General features: G+C 36.0%; 1 protein-coding gene across 1 annotated transcript in view; it reads left to right on the top strand.

Annotated features, from left to right (window-relative positions):
- Positions 1–20598, top strand: part of arhgef15b (Rho guanine nucleotide exchange factor 15b) — a 48627-nt gene extending 28029 nt beyond the window's left edge. The window contains exons 7-16 of the mRNA XM_022670274.2: positions 1927–2087; positions 3161–3313; positions 5286–5415; positions 6427–6501; positions 8780–8872; positions 10430–10584; positions 11890–12045; positions 13164–13249; positions 14587–14691; positions 18603–20598. Coding sequence (XP_022525995.2) covers positions 1927–2087; positions 3161–3313; positions 5286–5415; positions 6427–6501; positions 8780–8872; positions 10430–10584; positions 11890–12045; positions 13164–13249; positions 14587–14691; positions 18603–18769 — 1281 coding nt within the window. The 3' untranslated portion in view covers positions 18770–20598. The remainder of the gene's footprint in view (positions 1–1926; positions 2088–3160; positions 3314–5285; positions 5416–6426; positions 6502–8779; positions 8873–10429; positions 10585–11889; positions 12046–13163; positions 13250–14586; positions 14692–18602) is intronic.
- Positions 20599–21568: the final 970 nt, after the last annotated feature.

Here is a 21568-nt window from a genome sequence, read left to right on the forward strand (position 1 = left end):
GACCAGTGGATTTGGGCCACTATCACCTGCTGTGTAAATGTAGCATTAGAGGAAAAAGGAACATTTTATGATGGTAGTCATATGAGATGGAAAAAGAAGAGTTAGTGAGGGGGTGAGTGGGTGAAGAAAGATGGCAGGAATGAGGAAACACACTGATAATAAGTACAGACAGGTGTACAAATGTATAATTAGATCTGCTCATGACTTTAAGACAGTTGTTCTGTTTTTCATGCTATGTGGATTTAAAACAGGATTTACAGTCATGCCTGAACATTTTGGCACTTGTTTTGTTATACAATTGATTATTTCCTTTATTTGTACTGCAACAACACAAAAAAAATAGAAAAAATGCCAAAATTGATACAATTTCATGCAAAACTCAAAAAGGAAAACTGGTAACTTAATGTTTGGTTGCACATCCTTTGGAAAAAGTAACTGAAATCAAGCTCTTTCCCGTCAACAAGCTTCTTACCCCTCTCAACTGGAGTTTTGGACCACTCTTCTTTAGCAAACTGCTCCAGCTCTTTCATATTTGAAGGGTTTCTTCTCTAAATAAAGTAAATTTAAGATATTTCCACAGGTGTTTTATAAATGGGATTTAGATCCGAACTCCAGTACTCCAGTACTTTGTTTCCATCCATCTCTTGGTGCTTTCTGAAGTAGGTTTGGGGTTTAGGGTCATTGTCCTGCTGGAAGACCCATGACCTATGAATCAAACCCAGCTTTCTGACACTGGGCCATACATTGTGACACAAAATCCTTTGTTAATCTAAAGATTTCAAAAGGTTTTGCAAACAAAACAACCCCAAAACATATTTGAACTTCCACCATGTTTAACTGTGTAGGTAAAGTGTTCTTTTCTTAGTAGATCTTATTCAGGTTTCAGTAAACAGTAGAATGATGTGCTTTACCAAAAAGCTCTATTTTGGTCTTATCTGTCAAAAAATGTTTTATTGAAAGGATTTTGTCTTAATCACGTACATTTTGGTAAATTGCAGTTAGTGCTGCGTGATTTTCATGATTAATTATAATTAGAGTTTAACTCGATTTTCAAAATAGAGTAATCGCAATTTTACATACAGGAATTTTATGTTTTTAATGTAAAATTATACGTTTTTTAAAATAAAGATAAACCGAGTTTTGAACCATTTCTTTGTCATCTGTAAATTTGATTTTTAGTATGGGGGGAAAAAATCAATTATAATGGAAAATCTGATTTTTTGTGAAAAAAAAAAAGATTTTTTTTTTAGGCAATAATCGCCCAGCACTAACTGCTGTCTAGCTTTTTTTATATCATGTAATGTCAGTATGTCAGTAATGTGGGCTCCTCCTGGGTCTTCTGCCATAGTGTTTTATTTAATTAAAGTATCGACGGCTAGTTCACACTAACACTGATGCACCCTGAGCCTGCAGGACGGCTTGAATTTCTTTGGAACTTGATTGGATCTGCTTATCCACCATTCAGACTATTCTACGTTGCAGCCTTAGATATTTTTTTTCTCTTCCATCCATGTTCAGGGAAGTAAGCTACAGAGCCATAGGTTGTACATTTTTTATTATCTTGTGCAATGTGAACAAAGGAACATCAAGATCTCTGGAGATTGACTGGAGACTAACCTTAAAATTGTTAATATTTGTCTCAAATTTGGTTTTCAAGTTCTCAGACTTGAGTTCTCTTCTCTTCTTTCTGCTTGAAACAAAGTTCTTTACCTACAATTTTAAAAAGGTGTCAATCATTTTATTCGGATTTGCGAGAAATTATATAATTATTTGGCTTTTTTCTCTCTGTTTATTATGTTGTTTCAGTACATGCAAAGGAAATAAACGTGTGTATAACGAAACGTGTAATTGCAATCATTTTTATTTTCTGGAAACATTTCAGGGTTATTTCAGTGCATGTGATTAATTTTTTCTTGTTGTCTCCAGAGCATGTTCGAGGTGATGACATCAGAAGTGTCATACCTGCGCTCCCTGCGGGTTCTGACTGAACATTTTCTGGAGTCACGGGAACTGAATGATACTCTTATCGTCTTGGATAAAAAAACCCTCTTCTCCAACATCCTCCGCATCCGAGAAGTCAGTGAGAAGTAAGTGAGATTTTAGTTTTAATTGTATATATTTATTTATTTATTTTTTTACCATTTTCTGTAACGTTACAGGCTAACCTTTCTGAAACTTTTTAAAAACATTACTAACATTTTTATAAAGTTTTCTGTTAGCTGGGATATTATGCAGAACCTTTCAGCTTTCTGCTTGTGCAGAGAATGGAGGAGAGTCAGCACTCTAGTGGGGAAGCACCATACGCTTTGGAGATCTGTGGAGGCGAAGTAGTTGTTACAAGCCAAAAAATCAGATTGTTTTGTGCATTGTTGAGCCAAACACTACAAACTGTTACTGTGCTTTTTATCAGGTTATTGTTAGTGATTTAAAATATGTTTCTGAAATGGCGGAGGCTCCGACTGGACAAGCAGAAGCTTACGCATTGCCACTACTATCAGGAGTTCGCTGGTTCGACTCCCGGTCATGTGGCTTGCCATCAGGTACCAGAGCCCCGAGAGAGCACAATTGTCCTTGCTCTCTCCCTCTGGGTGGGTACAGTACAGTAGATGGTGCTCTCTCTTTCCCCTCATCACTCCTAGGGTGATGTGGATCAGCACAAGGCTGCATCTGTGAGCTGATGTATTAGAACCGAGTCGCTGCGCTTTCCTCCGAGCGTTAGCGCTGTGATGCTACTCGGCAATGCAGCATCAGCAGCAGTTCAAAAAGAGGCGGAGTCTGACTTTACTAGTCTTTACCCTCCTTGTGTTGGAGCATCACTAGTTACAGGGGGAGTCCTAATAAGTGTGGTTTGTAATTGGCCGTGTAAATTGGAGAGAAAATGTAAAAAAAAAAAAGAAAAGAAATTGTGGCGGCTTTGAGCGGTGAACCCTTATTGTGATACATTTTTTTATTGTATTGACTGCATATTTCATTACAGAGAGTCTGCAGTGTATTAAAAATAAAAGTCCCTGTACTTTGATTAGTGCTTTTTTTTTTTCTTTGATTGCGATTAACATGTATTAAGATAAATTTTGTGTCTTGAAAATGTTGTGATACAGTATTTTTACCACATGATATGATTGTGTCTAAAGCCTCTCCTAATCACGTCTGTGTTTTTCAGGTTTCTGAAGGACCTGGAGAACAGACTGGATGAAAGTTTAGTCGTGTCCGACATCTGTGACATCATCAGTTACCACGCACAGCACAACTTCCCCGCGTACATCGACTACGTCCGAAACCAGATCTACCAGGACAAGACCTACAGCACGCTCATGTGAGAATACAGACTATTATATAGAGAGTTCAGGACAATTTCCCTAGATTTCACTGATTTTCCCCACATTAATATGTGTATTAATGAATAACCACAGTGTTTTACACAATAATTTGCTGAATTTTGTTATTTATTTGCTTTTCTGCTAATAATATCCTGATTTTAGTGCAGTTATTACTCTTATCTATCTTATATACTTATATAAAGTCTGATTAACTAATGAAAGAGTATAAACTTAAGTATTAGAGAGTTTTAAATACACATATACTCTGAATACTGCCTACTGCACGTACTGTTTGTGTGTATTATATAGCAGTAAAAAGTCACTACAAAACTAAGGCTGCTCCAAATTTGGCAACTAAAAGCACTTGCAGTGTTATACACTATATAATATATAACAATTTCAAATAGGGAATATACACTACCAGCCACAGTTTTGGACACACCTTAAATTCTGTGTTTTTTTTCGAGGTTCAGTGTTTTTAAACTTATTCAAACTATGGATAAAAACGTGGAACTATTTAATTAACATAAAAGTGTTAAATACACCAGAATATGTTTTAAAAAGTACCACCTCTTTATGAGTTAGAGTCACCTGGAGTTCAGGCTTTCAGTTAACAGCTGTGCTGAACTCATCAAGAGTTAATTACTTGAATTTCTTGTCTCTTAATAAAGTGTTTGAGAGCATCAGTTAAAGTAAAGTAGTGTAGAGGTAGAGTTACAGGTATACAGTGAATAGGGAAAAATGTTAAGTAATGTACTAATACATATTATAGAGAAGGAAAATTACTTTAGAAAGAAATGGTGAAACTGGTCCTCATCAGGATCACTCCAGGAAAGGAAGAGCAAAAGTTCCCTCTGTTGCTCAGAAACCGCAAATTAACAGTTACCCAGATAGTCTGTCTATCTATCCATCTATCCATCCCTCTATAACCTGAATAGCATGGCTAAAGTAAATCTATGATTAGAGTAACATTACTGATTAAGAAATATATTACTGCTGGGATATTGAAAGTGCTAAATAAATATTTTTAAATAGTTATTTTCTTTAAAAAGCAGGACAAATAATACAGTTAAGCTATGTAGTTTATTACGCTCCTGTTAAACAGCAAGTTCAGTATTCAGCCTTTAGCTGAGTATTAAATTTGATTTAAAGGGATAGTTCGGTATTTTTGACATGAGTCTGTATGGCATCATCATAACCAGTGTCGTGCATCCACACTGACTTACCCCCCACAGCGTCCTGTGAGCCGAGTTCTTGTCCAGTTTAGGTCAAAGCGAAAGTAGTCCGGCATTTTTGCTGGGGATAACTTTATGGCCTCGTAAATCACTTGGGTCCTACTTTCTCTCATTTCGTATCAGTGCGCGTCATTCTGACAGCGAGCTGCGCACGCGTCAACAAGCGAGAAGTAAACAAAGCGACCCAAACACGTAGGCTAGCTGTCAGGTTGCAGCGCTGCGCGCATTGATATGGAACGAGAGAAAGTAGGACCCAAGTGATTTACGAGGCGTGACTTTTGCAGGGTTAGTTTTTTGTGATGTAAATAAATCACTCTTTTGAACACGTACTGCTTTGGGAAGAAAAAGGAGTTATTTTCCTGACCCCAGCAAACATGCCGGACTACTTTCGCTTTGACCTAAACTGGACAAGAACTCGGCTCACAGGACGCTGTGGGGGGTAAGTCAGTGTGGATGCACGACACTGGTTATGATGATGCCATACAGACTCATGTCAAAAATACCGAACTATCCCTTTAAGTTTTGGTTTGGTTTATTCGTTTTCAGCATCTCTAGCAAAATCCTCTCTGGTTATACTAAATGATAAATCAGTCTCCGTACGTCTGGCCTGTATTACAGCTGTATTGATGTAGGTTTTAATCGTTATCTATTCCTGGTACTCTAGGAATAAGGGAATAAGTCTCATGTGCCGTGTTTTTCCTCTAATGAGTCTTTTGGTCATTTCCACCCACAGGCAGACCAACACGCAGTTTGCCACAGTAATCAGTCGTCTGCAGGAGTCTCCCCGATGCCAGCGGCTGCCCTTCATGTCCTTCCTGCTGCTGCCCTTTCAGCGAATCACACGCATCAAAATCCTCGTAGAGGTTTGCATTTTTATTTATATGAAGGATACTTTAGTGCTTGTCTTACTGCTACCATCCATATACAGCTCTGGAAAAAATAGAGAGCACTTAAAATGACAAGTTTCTTTGATTTGACCAAATTGAAAACCTCTGGAATATAATCAAGAGGAAGATGGATGATCACAAGCCATCAAACCACCAAACTGAACTGCTTGAATTTTTGCACCAGGAGTAAAGCAGCATAAAGTTATCCAAAAGCAGTGTGTAAGACTGGTGGAGAAGGAGAACATGATGCCAAGATGCATGAAAAAAAACTGTGATTAAAAACCAGCAGGGTTATTCCACCAAATATTGATTTCTGAACTCTTAAAACTTTATGAATATGAACTTGTTTTGTTCATTAAAAAAAAAAAAAAACTGTCTCTTAATCTTTATGGAGATGCAGATTTCATTTTCCAGCAGGATTTGGCACACTGCCCACACTGAATGCAAAAAGTACCAATTGGTCTTATATAATATTTTATAAAAAAAATTCTAAGACACTGATTTTTGGGTTTTCTTTGGCTGTAAGCCTTATAATCATCAACAATAAAAGAAATAAACTAAAACGCTTGAAATAGATCACTCTGTGTGTAATACATCTATGTAATAAATAATATATAATGAGTTTCGCATTTTGAACTGAATTACTGAAATAAAGTAACTTTTCAATAATATTCTTATTTTTGGAGATGCACTGGTATGTTAATGCAGTATATGTCTAATCAGTCAGTTTATATGCATTAAATAATGTAATCTAGCACATTTTATGTATTTAATAAAAAAAAAAATTGTTCCTGCTGAATGTTTGAAAATGTTATATATAAATTTGCAAATATATAAATTAATAAACGATTTTCTGTCTTTTTTCATATAATTATTGCAAAAATACCTTGAAATATTGTAATATTATTATTAAAGTTGGTACGTATCACTATGTCATGGTTGTAGTCACGTGTTATAATGTATTTTCTTCGTTTGTTTTGTCTTTAGAACATTTTGAAGAGAACTGTGGAGGGAACAGACAAGGAAGAGTCTGCCTCAAAAGCTCTGAGCGCCGTGTCCAAGGTAAACATCCCTCCAGCACCGTGACCCGTACCGCGTATCAGCACTTTCCCATGACAATAACTGCACTCCTGCAGCAGCGCTCCAGCCCGGACATCACACCGGCGCTCATTGTGCCCAGAATAGCCTTTCAGAATAACAGAATGAAAGAGAGCGAAGCAGCGGGAAGCCAGAGAGCCGTTTGAAGTGTTATTACTGTATAGATAAATACAGTTATACAGGATATTAGGGCTGGGAAATGTATTGCTAAGATATTAAAAAGTATGACCTGCTGTAAAATATCAAGCCTGCTATAAAAGATAACAATTTACGTCTGAAAAAAGAACATTCAAAGTTATTTGTGTGGAAAAAGTTCAGTTTCTGGATGCGTGAAACTCAACAAAGCACAGTCTTGCGTAGTGCTGGGCGATATGGGGAAAAATCATACATCACAATATGGAATTTTTCATATCACGATAACGATATATATATATATATATATATCATGATATACCACATTTGAATATGTTTTCAGTTATTCTTCGAAAAATATGACAAAATAATTTCATTACTTACTTTTTTCCAACTTTATTTCAAAGTGACATTAAACCAAAACTTTCACAAATGAGAAGTACTACCTTTTAGTGCAGCAATATATATGTATCAAATGAAAACAGATGAGGGATATGCAGTAGCTAATTTTTTAAAAAATATACAGGTATTTAAATTGAGTTATCAAAATAAACTCAATTTTTTTTAAAGTGTCAGGAAGTGTCGTGTCGCAAAACCACATTATGAAGCTTTTTTTGTGAAGATTACTTTATTATCACTTATATAAATCGAGTTTATGCAAAGTGACCACGCCAATATATATTTGCATGAATAATTGAAGAAATTACAGTAGAAACGATAGGGACGATAGAAGGTGAGTAGCATGATAGACACCTTTCTATCGTCCCCACGATATTTATCGTCATATCACACAGCACTAGTCTTGTGTAAATTATGTCGTAGAAACATTGAAATTAAAGAAGCAGACTTTATTCCACAATTTCAAAATAACAGCATCTAGTGCAGTTTATCCTTTTGAGCAGCGCTTCACGTGAAGTTTCAGTTTCATCCTTGCAAGTAAAACAGGAGTCTACAACTGGGCTCATTACCTAGAATTCACTTCAGCTCGCTTTAAATAATCTTCATTAGTAACACTGAGAAGTTGCTACACAAGCTTTCTAATAATAGCGAAACAGAAACATCAGTCCTAATAATTGTGAGCTCTGTTACAACACTATCCCACCACTAAAACCCTGTTGTCCATGTCCCCTTCTCCTCATGATCCTTTTTCTTCTCCTTGATGTAAAAGTTGCAAGAATCTTGATGTGGCTGTTGAGATTGAGTCATATTGTTGAGAATTGTAAAAACAGTACCACTTAAAAGTTTGGACACTTTCTCTTTTCTCATTGTGTTTTCTTTTATTTTTTTCTTTATTAAATATATATTTTTACATTAAATTGAAGACACTGAATCTAAAGTTCTTTAACACGTTAAAGAATGTTAATTCGTTAATTTGTTAATTAAAATACTAGAAAAAAATATATATATGATTGAGGGGAGATAAATGTGCTATTAAACACAGTGTTTTCAATGGGACGTGCAGTGGAGAGTCACTCAGATGTGAGCAGTGAACGCTGCACATGCCGCACTCTTAGTGTGTAAACAGCATGGAGCAGCAGAGACAGCATTTGATCATAGCAGTATATTATCTGCCTACAATATCAGATTAAACTGCACCTTATTAACAGTTTAGCTCAATTTAAAATAATTATATATGATAGATGGGTCGGCTCAAGGCCAGATCATGTTCTTACCACAAGCGAAAGGCTCCAGGACAGATTACAGCAGAAGTGGTGTAATTTAATTATATATATAAAAAAAATAATAATAAAAAAAAAAAAATAATAAAAATAAAAATAATAATAATAATAATAATAATATAATAATAATAATAATAATAAATATTTACTGATTCCAAATCGTATTGAGATATTACGTTTTTAGTTATATTGTTAATGACTATAGTGGATGTTCAGTGTAATAAAGAGGAGACTACATGCTCACAGTGTTCAGACTGCATGTAGAGATAATTATAGCTACAGACTTTTGCCAACATGAAGGAAACTTTGATGCTCTTTGCGGTTGCTACACCCAACATTTCTTGCATGAATACTCAAATGCTTTTCTTCTCCCCTCCCTGATAACACACACACACTCACACTCACACACGCACACACACACTCACACACAGATTATAGAAGAGTGCAACACTCAGGTTGGAAAGATGAAGCAGATGGAAGAACTAATCGAGATCAACAAGATGCTGGAGTTCGACAAACTGAAGGTGAGCAGTGATAATAGCAGTAATATCTGAAAGAACCCTTATACTGCTGTTTATAGAAAATAAAGAAGTCATGTGACACCAGTAGACTCCGCCCACTCCCCACAGAAACACTCCTCACATAACATTAATGCTTTAAAGGCCACATCATAGACTCTGGTAAAACCTGTGTTATTATTATTGCGCATTACAAAGCATAGCATACATTTATGCAAATACAGTACATTACTTAGCAACACCTTAGAAACAATATAGCAACCTCCATGGATGTAATAGCAACCCCTTAGCAACCACCTAGCAACATTTTAGCAGCCACTTAGAAACAACATAGCAGCAAAAATGGATACCACAGCAACACCTTAGCCAACAACTAGCAATCGTTTAGCAACACTATAGCAACCACCATGCACACCATATCAACACCTTAAGCAACCACCCAGGAACACTTTAACAACACCTCATATCAACCACAACAGATACATAGCAACACCTTGGCAACTACCCAGCAACACCTTAACAACCACTTTGCAACCACTTAACACCTTCAAAGCAATATAGCCACCACCATGGATACCGTAGAAACACTGTAGCAACCACCCAGAAACACATTAGCAACCACTTAGACACAACATAGCAGCCAAAATGGAAACCATATTAACACCTTAGCCCACAACTAGCAATCATATAGCAACACCTTGGCAACCACTACGCACACCAAATCAGCCACCACAGATACCAACGCAGCCACCACAGATACCATAGCAACACCTTAGCAGCCACTTAGAAACACCAAAGCAACCAGCACGCATACCACAGCAACACCTTAACAACCACCTAGCAAGCGCTTAGCAACACCTTAGCAGCCTATAGCAACTACCTAGCAACACATTAGCAACAACATAGCAGCCACCGTGGATACCATACCAACACCTTAGCAACCACCAGGCAACACCTTAGCTACCACCTAGCGACCACTTAGCAACACCATAGCAACCACCATAGCAAACAGTGGGAGCCAATTTAGCTGCGCAGCCATCCTAAGTTTCCCTTCAGGTAATGCACTGTTCTAGTTATATAATGACGTTGTTTAGTACATACTCTAAAACCACATCTGCGCCCACTACCCACTACTATCAGACCTCGCTCAAATGAATAATTCATAATTCACGTGGCCTTGCCATGAGCACACTGGCCATTGTTTAACCTCACTTACAAGACAGCACCTCACAGCTTAAACAGGTTTGGGCATTTCTAAGCCCAGTAATTTATTTGTTTAAATAAAAAACTCAAAATGCACTGTTCCTCATTATTAAGCAGGCCACAGGTTTCAAGCAATATGTGAAAGAAAAAGGGGCCTGCAGTTGTGCATAAACCTATATTTTGTCCTCTCCCAGATGAGGAATACTACTGTTTTTAATTTAAAATATTATGTACTGCAGCTTAAATTGCATTTAAAATGAACAAGAAGGTGCTTTTACACACTTGGGTCAATGTCTTACTAACATATTTGTATTATTTAATGTTTTTATACTAGAATAAATGTGTTTTAAATATGTTCAGGCAGTGCCGATCATCTCTCAGACCCGTTTCCTGGAAAAGCGAGGTGAACTGCTGGAGGTGGCTAAAGGAGGAACCCTCTTCAACCTCAAGCCTAAATTCACCCCCGTCTGCCTCTTCCTCTTTAATGACCTGCTCGTCTTAGCCAATAAGAAAGGGTAGGTGTGCTGGAATGTTCTGTAGTCTAGCTTTTATTTTCATTTTATTAAATATTTAACGGGAGCTGTAATTGCAGTGCAGTCATGGAATGGAAATCATTTGCAGAGCATTTGACTCACAAACCTGTTTTCTAGAATCAGACTAGTCTGGGCGATATGATCTTGAAAAAACACCTTAAATTCAGTGTTTTTTCATTATTTTAAAATGTCCTGTATTGTCGATTAATACTAAGTCGTCAAAACTATGAAGAAAAACATCTGGATTTTTTTTTATTAAACAAAAAGGTGTTAAACAAACCAGAATATGTTTTATATTTTTGATTCTTCAAAGTAGTCTCTGTCACCTGGAATTCAGGCGTTCAGTTAACAGCTGTGCTGAACTCATCAAGAGTTAATAACTTAAATTTCTTGCCTCTTAATAAAGTGTTTGACAGCATCAGTTAAAGTAAAGTAGTGAAGAGGTAGAGTTACAGGTATACAGTGAATAGTGAATATTTGAGTAATGTTCTAATCCAGGTTATGAGAAGCAACAACCACTCAACTAAATAAAGAAGAAAAAAACAAAAAGAAGAATTTCAAGAACTTTGAAAATGTCCCCAAGTGCAGTCAACGCAAAGTCTATCAAAAATATTATAATGATGAAACGGGCACTTATCAGGACTGCCTCAGAAACGCAAGAACCTCTATGAGTTACCTCTAATTAAAATATATAGAGTATTTTGGTTTTTTGGTTTAGCACTTGCACAAGTTAATACATGATTCCTTATGTGTTTCTTGACAGTCTAGATAACTTCAGTATTCATTTAGAATGTAGGAAAAAAAAATAAAAATAATACAAAAAGTAAAATGAGATGTGTCCAAACTTTTAACTGATACTGTATGATATGGTCATGATTCTATATTAAATGTTTAGTTTATGAATAAATAGATAATATGAATAAATATATTTTTTAAATGTTTATAATAAATAGATAGTATGAATAAATGTTTTTTTTTATGTTTATAATAAATAGATAATATGAATGAATATGTTTTTATGTTTATGAATAAATAGATAATATGAATAAATCGTTTTTTTTAATATATTAATAAATAAATAGTTTTTGTTTAATTTCCAATTTCACTGAAACAGTAAACAGCACTGAGTGATATTTGAGTACAGAGTACATATACTGATATTCATGATATATACTGCCCAGCCCTACTAAGAAGCTGATTTGTATATTTTGGAGTAAAACACTGTAAAAAAAAAAACAGTTAATTAAATGTAAAATGTCCATTAATGATGTTTCTCTTGTGCTGCAGCTCAGAGCGCTATGTGGTGATAGACCACGCCCACCGCTCGCTGGTGCAGGTACAGGCTCTGGGTGAGAATCCGAGTCTGGAGAACTGCTTCTCTATTTCACTGCTGGAAAACCACCAGGGACGCATGATGGAGAGACTGATAAAAGCCCCCTCACAGTGAGTGTAACTGCACATGCCTAAATTTCCTTCGGGATAAATAAAGTATCCATCCATCCATCCATCCATCCATCCATCCATCCATCCATCCATCCATCCATCCATCCATCCATCCATCCATCCATCCATCCATCCATCCATCCATCCATCCATCCATCCATCCATCCATCCATCCATCCATCCATCCATCACACAGATAATCCTGCTTTTACCATCAACCTGTAAATTTTTTGTTCTGGTGGAGAAATTAAACTCTATTCTCTTAAAAATGGTACCAAAGAGTGCTTCAAATATTTCTGGGAGGAATATCATAGGACAGCAGTGTCCAAAGTCCGACCCTGGTGCTAAATGCAGCTCAGAAATAAAGAAAATAATAATAAAGGATAATTATAGTTGTTATCAAGTAGTTAGCATTTTTCACTCATTCAATTTCAGTCCAGAGATGGAAGTTTGCTGTTTAAGAGACCTCTATCTCAAACTAAGCCAAATATTAAAAAAATAGAATATTATATAAGATAATTGATACTTTTGGCAGTGTGGGCAATGTGCCAAGTCCTGCTGGAAAATGAAATCCTCATGGACTGTGTGTCTCTCCACTTTTACTCCAGACTCTGCTCCCTTGATTTACTTTAAATGAAATGTAAAATGTACTGATGATCAGTGATGGTTTAATGGAGAGTCATGTCTGATATCTGCTGGTGTTGATCCACTGTGTTTTAATATCAAGTCTAAAGTCAGTGCAGTTTTGTTTTCCCACAAAATCTTACAGCACTTCATATCTTACAGCTTCCCTCTGCTGATCACAACTTTTATAGAGATGCAGATTTCATTTTCCAGCAGGACTTGGCACACTGCCCGCACTGTGTACCAAAAGTACCAATTGGCCTTATATGGCTGCGAGCCATAATAATCATCAATTATAAAAGAAATAAAGGCTTAAAATAGATCATTCTATGTGTGTAATACATCTATATAATATATGAGTTTCACATTTTGAATTGAACTACTGAAATAAGGTAACTTTTCAATGATATTCACATTTTTTTAGGATGCACCTGTATGTGCTGCAGTAGATCTGGTTATATGAAATGCTTAGAATACTTTTATGTCCCGCCCAGGTCTGATATGCACAGATGGCTGGCGGCATTCCCCAACCCTGAGGATCCGAACAGAGAGCAGGAGGAGGTTATATATGAAGACTGGGGTGAGTTAGTGAATGGTTATGTCTGTCTAATAGGATAAATAGTGTAGAATTTTGCATATAGAAACAACATTCAGTACCAGTCAAAAGTTTGGACACACCTACTCATGTTTTATTTTATTTTATTTTTATTTTAAAGTTAAAAAGTTTTAAACAAACCAAAATACTATGTAAAGCTTATTTGGGGAGCTGTTAACCTGTGGTTTCTGAGGCATTTACAACTTAATGAGACTGAAAAATACATTAAAATTACAATTAAAATCAAGTATTTAATCAGGTGAGCTAAAATAAGGAACTTCATCAACAAAATAATGAAAATTAAATGGTAAAAGCATTAGAAAAACAAGTGAAACACTAAGATTTAATTAAGAAGAAGAATAAAACGATAAGTGAACAGGCAAACGTGTAAAGCAATAAAATAAAGAGATAAATAATTAGAATAATACAATATTTAGAAATATATAAATAAATAAACATTTATAAACATAAATAAATAAAAAACTGGCAACCATTTATTGACTATATCAATGACATTTCACTGGACCAGATAGAAAATATACAGGCTTGATGATATACATAATATATAATAAAACGTAATATATATTAATATAATAATTATATTTTTTCTATTCCTTTCTTTTAATGTCATATCTTGGTATGTATTCTTATTTGTATTATGTTTATATATATTAAGTTTAAAATCTAAATAAAAATAACAAATAAATAAGTAAACAGAAATAAAGGGAATTTGATGGGAATGATTATGGCGGGAAGGCAGAATTCGGCACAACACCTAAAAAATCAACTCACTGACTTGATTACATTCTACAAACCAATCAGTGTTGAGTATTGGGAGACTCCGCCCACGATGATGACTAACAGGCTGTATTTAAGTTGTTCAGTCACTCAGTCGCTAAGTTGCAGTGTTAAAAACTAGACAAAAAATTACCCGGATTAATTACAGACGTACTTCCCAAAGAGAACACATATTACTTATGTTGTGTATAAGACAGACAGACAGACAGACAGACAGACACTTTATTTATCCCGAAGGAAATGTAGGCATAATGTGTTTTCTAAAAAAAAAAAAAAAAAATTTGGCTTGATTCAGACTGTAATCCAGATTTTTAATGTGTGAAACCCCTAAAACACCTGATCAGGTTGTGGTTCATCATTTCGTAACATCCTACCAGTAATGATCAGACGTTTCAGACGAGTGGAAATACAGATGTTTCCTGACAGCGGGGTTAGAAGAGGAGGAGATAAGTTAATAAAGTGTGTGCAGTGTGTTTCACGCTCCACCCTTCTCTCTCTATCTGTGTGTGTGTGTGTGTTCTCAGACTGTCCACAAGTGCAGTGTATTGAGCAGTATGTGGCGAAGCAGACAGACGAGCTAAATCTGGAGCCCCCAGAGATCATCAATGTGATACGCAAAACCAACGAGGGTGAGTGGAGCTTTAATGTGACTGCAGATTCATTCATGCATACTTAATATCTGTGTGTGGGCTTCTGCTCTACTGCGTGTGTTTAAAATGCTATATACTGTACATCAGTGGCGTGCAGTTAATATAGTGGGTACCCCTTCTGCAGCACCCCCCACCCCTCCTCCACCCATACACCTACACATAGATTTATAGTAGAACTACATATTCTCTGTCTCGACTTAGTTATATGAGCTTAATGCACATTAACAGCCCAAAAATACAACAGCTGCAAACTACAAAACCAATGCTTCATTTTCCTACAAGTACAGCCAGTGTTCTGTCAAATTGTCCTACTTGTCAGACCGTGCTGCCCTAATGTATATTTTCTTTTGTATACAAATACAAAAGAAGCAGTATTTTAGGGCATGAACCCAGTGAAATTCCAGTATATGTACATTATTAGATTTGGATTGCATAAATCATTGTATCATGGCAAAGTTATGGCAAATATAGCTTATTAAAACTGCTATTGTATTTATTTATAATAACAATTGTAATTATTAGTTTCCATTTAAACTTTTGTGCAATGACAGTGCGTCCAGGTTGTTTAATACACATAAATCCCCCTAAAACAGACTAATTATAAATAAAAAACACGAGAAATAATTAAATTGTGAAGGTCAGCGCATGCGCAGTACCTTTAGGAAGAATGTATTGATTTGTAGGACAATTTGACAGAACACCGGCCAACAAATATCACTCATTTGTTTGCCTACAAGACGGAAGGTCAGCCAAAACATTAAGAACACACAAAAACTGACCAGTCAGGCGGCCGATTACTGTGAATTAGTTTCACATTGAAGAACAGCCTTTTTAATATGATACGACACAATATCTGTCTCATTTACTGTTGCAATTCCATGATAGTGAGCTAACTATTGAACTAATCCAGCATGAGCTTCGTTTTACACTAATCAATGCATGTGTAGCACCTTCATCAGAACACTGCTGAGAAGGGGTTAGACATTCATGGCCCCGCCCCCATAGTGAAAATCATGAATCTGATTGGTTAGACTGTCCTGCGACTTTGCTAATAGACTCATTATTGCACTACACTCTTCTCAAAATCAGTAGAAGGGTCACGCAGACACACGTGGGCAGAAGCCTTTTTAAAAAGCTTTGATTGGTTTGAATATAGATTCCCTATTAAATGTAATGTAAAATATAGCATAGTCTGTGACTGTTTTCCGTTTTCTCCTCAATTTACACGGCCAATTACCCAACCCGCTTATTAGGACTCCTCCTATCATGGTGCCCCAACACCAGGAAGTGACTCCGCCTCTTTTCGAACATTGGCGAGTAGCATCACAGCGCTAACGCTCAGAGGAAAGCGCAGCAACTCGGTTCTGACACATCAGCTCACAGACGCAGCCTTGTGCTGATCCATATCACCCTAGGAGCAGTGATGGTATAGTTACTTTGAAAAAGTAATCCGATTACTGATTACTGATTACTCCTTTAAAAAGTAACTTAGTTACTTTATGGATTACTTGATTTTAAAAGTAACTAAGTTACTTTACAAGTTACTTTATTAGTTACTTTCAGCAGCTGCAGACACCACCTCCCGCCGCCTTAACAGAAACATTATAACCAGTTTTGCCAATACTCCCTTTATTGGAAAATGCATTTTTAACAGCAACAATTTATCTCTATTAAGTTGAACTATTTCCTAAAAAAAAAGGTTTTTTTTATAAAAATAAAAAAATTAACATAAATATTTTTTTTATAAAAAAATAAAATATGGTCTTTCTTGATTTTACTAAACATAAATACTTGTTTTTATAAAAAATATATAAAATAAAGAAAGTCTTTCTTGACCTGACATATTTAACTCTGTAAAACTGAACATTGAACTTGTTGTTCTCTGCAGGGCAGCAAGGAGTGGTTTTATAAAACAGAACCGTGTATATGGTCTAGACCAGGGATCACATATTTGCAGACTGCGGTCCGGGTCCGGACCCAGACGTTGTCCAATACGGACCCGTACCGGACCCAACTACTGAGAAGGATTTAATTCTGACAGTGTTCATTTAAAGCACCGGAACTTTTCTTGTCTTTACGGCATACCTGTCAAGTTTTATATTTAAAAATAAGGGATATTTTCCTCCGTCCGCTTAAAGTCGTCCCACCAGCCCAACCAAGATTTAGTATTCCTTACATTTTAAGACAGGTTTACAAGAAATCTAAAATAACCACATGTGAACCACTTACACACTAAATTTAGATTATCAGAATCTGATATACCTCTGCGCTCCGCGAAACCAGCAAGCTGATTGGCTGTTTCTCCTGAAAGGCGAGACTTTCTCCTTGAACCGGCACCACGATTGGTTAAGAGACACAGATCGGTCAGTGCCCTGTCTCCTCAATAATAAAGTTTTTTTTAATTTTAATATAATACGGGAAATTTACGGGAAAATATTAATACGGGAGGACGGCGGGAAAGAGGAGTAAAATACGGTAGTTTCCCGGCCAAAACGGGAGACTTGACAGGTATGCTTTACGGTATTGTGCGCTCTGCGCCACAGCGAACGTGTGGTGTAAAATCTTTAAATGCTCTCCTCTGCCAATCAAATTTGTGGCAGACCGCTGCCCTGGCTAGTGAATTGGGACGCGGCCGCAAAAAAAACGTTTAAATAAAGAGATAGGGCGCCGAGAACTGGCGAAAAACGAAAACGGGCGGAAACTAAAGACACGCCGAGCGCGAGAGAGAGAGACAGGGGAGAAAGCGAGACGCGTGTGATTGGGGAAGAGCGGAGGGGGAATGGGTAAGGGAGCGGTGTGTGTGTGTGTGTGTGTGTGTGTGTGTGGAGGAGATGAGGTGGAGAGAGAGAGAGAGTAACGCACAGTGACTTAAATAAGTAACTTTAATCTGATTACTGGATTGGAAATAGTAACGCGTTAGATTACTCCTTACTGAAAAAAGGGTCAGATTAGAGTAACGCGTTACTAAGTAACTGACATCACTGCCTAGGAGTAATGAGGGGAAAGAGCACCATCTACTGTACTGTACCCACCCAGAGAGATCAAGGCTAATTGTGCTCTCTCAGGGCTCTTGCAGCTGATGGCAAGCTGCATGACCAGGATTTGAACCAGTGATTTTTGACTCCTATTTTGCCCTTAGGCGTCCCTCTGCTGAATTTACCTTGTATGACCTTGTTTTGTCTGACTACACTCTGATATGTTGTGTATATTTGCTGCCACATACAAACTGTTGTGTGTAGGGCTGAACGATTAATAATTTTTAAATTGAAATCGTGATTTAAATAAGTGTAATTTTTTTAATCGCAAGAGCTGCGATTTGAATTAGCCAATAGCTTGCAAGTGTGTGTGTGATGACGCAGCCAGCTCTTCCGGAGACACGTCACGACGTTGCGGCATGCGTGTTGTGACATCACCACGTTTGTAGTATAATTATATTTGATAGATATGTTAACCACTAATACAGGTTTAGCGTTTAATGGATAAAAAATATTGCAATTTAAATCACAATAGCAATATTCTGTGGAAAAAACACATTTAGGTAATCCTGCAGCTCCAGTTGTGTGTCTGACCAGCGTGAAATTCACACTAGGAAAGTGCACAAAAATTCTAAACATCTAAACAGTGCAATTTAACTTTAATTTAACAGTTAATAGCTGTAGTAATTATTATCTGGGTAATAAATCAGGTTAAACTGTACCTGAACAGCCGTTTAGCTCAAACATGAGGAGTACAGTTGATAGTCGGGTTGAAACAAGGTTGAATTACTTATAGTGAAACCCAGACTGCCGATTCCAGGAGGATCAGAGATCTGTACCGTAAAAAGACTAGTGTGAAAAAAGAAAAGTCTTTCTCTTCCTCACGTTTCTTCCTTCTCTCCCTCTTTTTTTTAGGATGGTACGAGGGGATCCGTCTGTCTGATGGTCAGAAGGGATGGTTTCCTGTGGCTAACGTTGTGGAGATCACCAATGAACACGTGCGACGGCGTAACCTGCGAGAGCGCTACCGGGTCATGCGGGCGGCCAGCGCCGTGACCCACAAGACACGGACCCTCCCATAACCCATAACCCACAACCCATACTGATACCAGTACCAGTACTGAACTTTCCATTACAGGACTGCAGGAGGACTCTGTGGACTCGTACTCAGAACATTGTGCCTTTACTGAGCTGTAAAAGTACTAGAGATTCGTCTTTTTTACAAAGAATAACTGTTTCGAGCCTTCAGAACTGAACTGCAGGGTCAGAAAAACAGATATTTTAGTTTTAAGCAAAAAAACAAAGAAAAAAAAAACAAAGAAAAGTGAAAGAACTGGAGCACACCACTGCAGTATGATCTGACCAACTGTATATTTAGGAAGTTGGCTTTATGTGTTTTCACAAGTTTAAAGAGGAAAAGTCCTGCTGCCATATAGAGCTTGAAAGCTGACCTATATATATGAATCTGCATTTTGTGTATTTTACTTAAATTCACCTGATTTTCACAAACTATAAATATTTAACAGCCTTCAAATTCATTCCAATTTTCAGATTTAAGAAATTCAGGTCTGTAAATGTAATCTCTTTAATTAAAAATGTAAAATATGAATTTGTTCCACAGACAAAACATAGATAAATATCTGTAGATAACATAGATTTGGATTTTAAAATGTATATTTTCTTCTCAGCAGCAAATTTTACCACTTCATAAATTTAAAACCCAACAAAAAGCATTGTTAGGGTTAAAATTCATTCCAAGGATGGCCCACTTGAATCCTGGCTCATGCTGCTTTTGCATCAGCAGCTGGAGTCTGAGAGAGGATGGTTGGGCTTGCTCTCTCTGGGTGGGTATGGTATCATTTGATTACAAATAAATTAAGTAAATAAATTATGGCATTAATTATTTAAAGTTTATTTGATTTAAGTATACAAAATGCAGATTTAAATACGTACTAGTGCATCTTAAAAAAATGTAATATCATTGAAAAGTTACTTTATTTTAGTAATTCAGTACAAAATGTGAAACTCATATATTATATAGATGTACTACACACAGAGTGATCTATTTTAATCGTTTATTTATTTTATTAATGATGATTATGGCAAACAGTCAATGAAAACCAGTTCAAATCAGTGTCTCAGAAAATTAGAATATTAAATAAGACCAATTGGTACTTTGGCAGTGTGGGCAGTGTGCCAAATCCTGCTAGAAAATGAAATCTGCATCTCCATCTGTCAGCAGATCAGATGTGGTTTGGAGAGACATGTCATCTGCTGGTGTTGGTCCACTGTGTTCAGTCTTACAGCACTTCATGCTTTTATAGAGATGCGGCTTTCATTTTTCAGCAGGACTTGGCACATTGCTAAAAGTACCAACTGGTCTTATATAATATTCTAATTTTTTTGAGACACTGATTTTTGGGTTTTCATTGGCTGTGAGCCATAATCATCAACAATAAAATAAATAAACACTTAAAATAGATCACTCTGTGTTTAATACATCTATATAATATATGAGTTTCACATTTTCAACTGAATTACTGAAATAAAGCAACTTTTCAATGATATTCAAATTTTTTGAGATGCATATATATATATATATATATATATATATATATATATATATATATATGTCAGCTTTTAAACACCATACTGCCTCTTCTCATGTGTTCCCTTTATTGTATGTATGGTATGTGTGGTGTGTGTGTGTGTGTGTGTGTGTACAGGTATGTGTGTGAATGTGTTTGTAAGTCTGTATATATGTGTTTCTGTTTGTATTATTTTGTCTAAACATTACATCGAATTGTCTGGATTGAAGTCTTTGTTCACAGCAGCTTATTAAACATGATTAAATTCAGTCTAAGCTGTAATAAAGTGGGCAATCAACATTTTACCCAACATACCTTTCTGACCTGTGTGGTGACTCTCGCATGTTTGCCATATTTGTCATTTGGCACGTTAAAGGACCAGACTGGAACTGGTTTTGCAGTTCACATGCTGAGATGACGTGCTGAGCTCTTTTTAAAGCTCTCTAGTAGCAGTTTAAAACAAGAAAACCATCATAAAGGGTTTATAAAGGAGTTTATTAATGCTATTTATTAGGTTATACCTACTAAAAAATCATTAAATCCATTAATTTACACTTTTATACTTCAGGTCTGTCTGGAAATTTCCATTAATTTGTCTTTTCCATCAGTCAGCATTGAACCTAGCATATATGAATATTACCCTATTTGTTAATATGTTTAATCATTAATTATACATTAGGGGTAACCCTCTTTTTCAATGCAGCCGAGCATGTACAACTTAAAGCGCTGAAAAGATACTGAAAACTAAATTTAAATTAACATAAAATTAAGTATTCAATCAGGTGAGCTAACATAAGGAACTTTATAGACAAAACTATAAAAGATAAATGATAAAAGCATTAGAAAAACAAGCAAACACTATAAGATTCAATTAAGAGGTAATATAATAATTCAAAATAAAAGCACAAGTGGACAGGCTAAAATGTGAAGCAATAAAATCAAGAAATAAATAATTAGTATAATAAAATATAGAAATAAATGAATAAAGTAGAGGGCTAAAAAATGAAAAAATAGCTAAAATAACATCAAGATTAAAAAGAAAGTAAGTGACAGAAATAAAATAAAAGGTAAAAGAGAAGATAGAATAAGTAAAAGGACAAAATAAATAAAATAAAAAGGTAAAGGGCCAAAAATAAAACAGGGAATAAAATAAATAAAATAAACAAAAAGGCTAAAAGATATAACAGACAATTTGATAAATAAAAAGACAACTGCCAATAATAATTAAACTACCATTATTAATTATTAATCTGTAATTAAATTAATCTGTAATAATCTGATAATTGTTTGTAC

This window comes from Astyanax mexicanus, chromosome 15 (genome assembly GCF_023375975.1).
Source record: "Astyanax mexicanus isolate ESR-SI-001 chromosome 15, AstMex3_surface, whole genome shotgun sequence".
Classification (NCBI taxonomy): Eukaryota; Metazoa; Chordata; class Actinopteri; order Characiformes; family Acestrorhamphidae; genus Astyanax; species Astyanax mexicanus.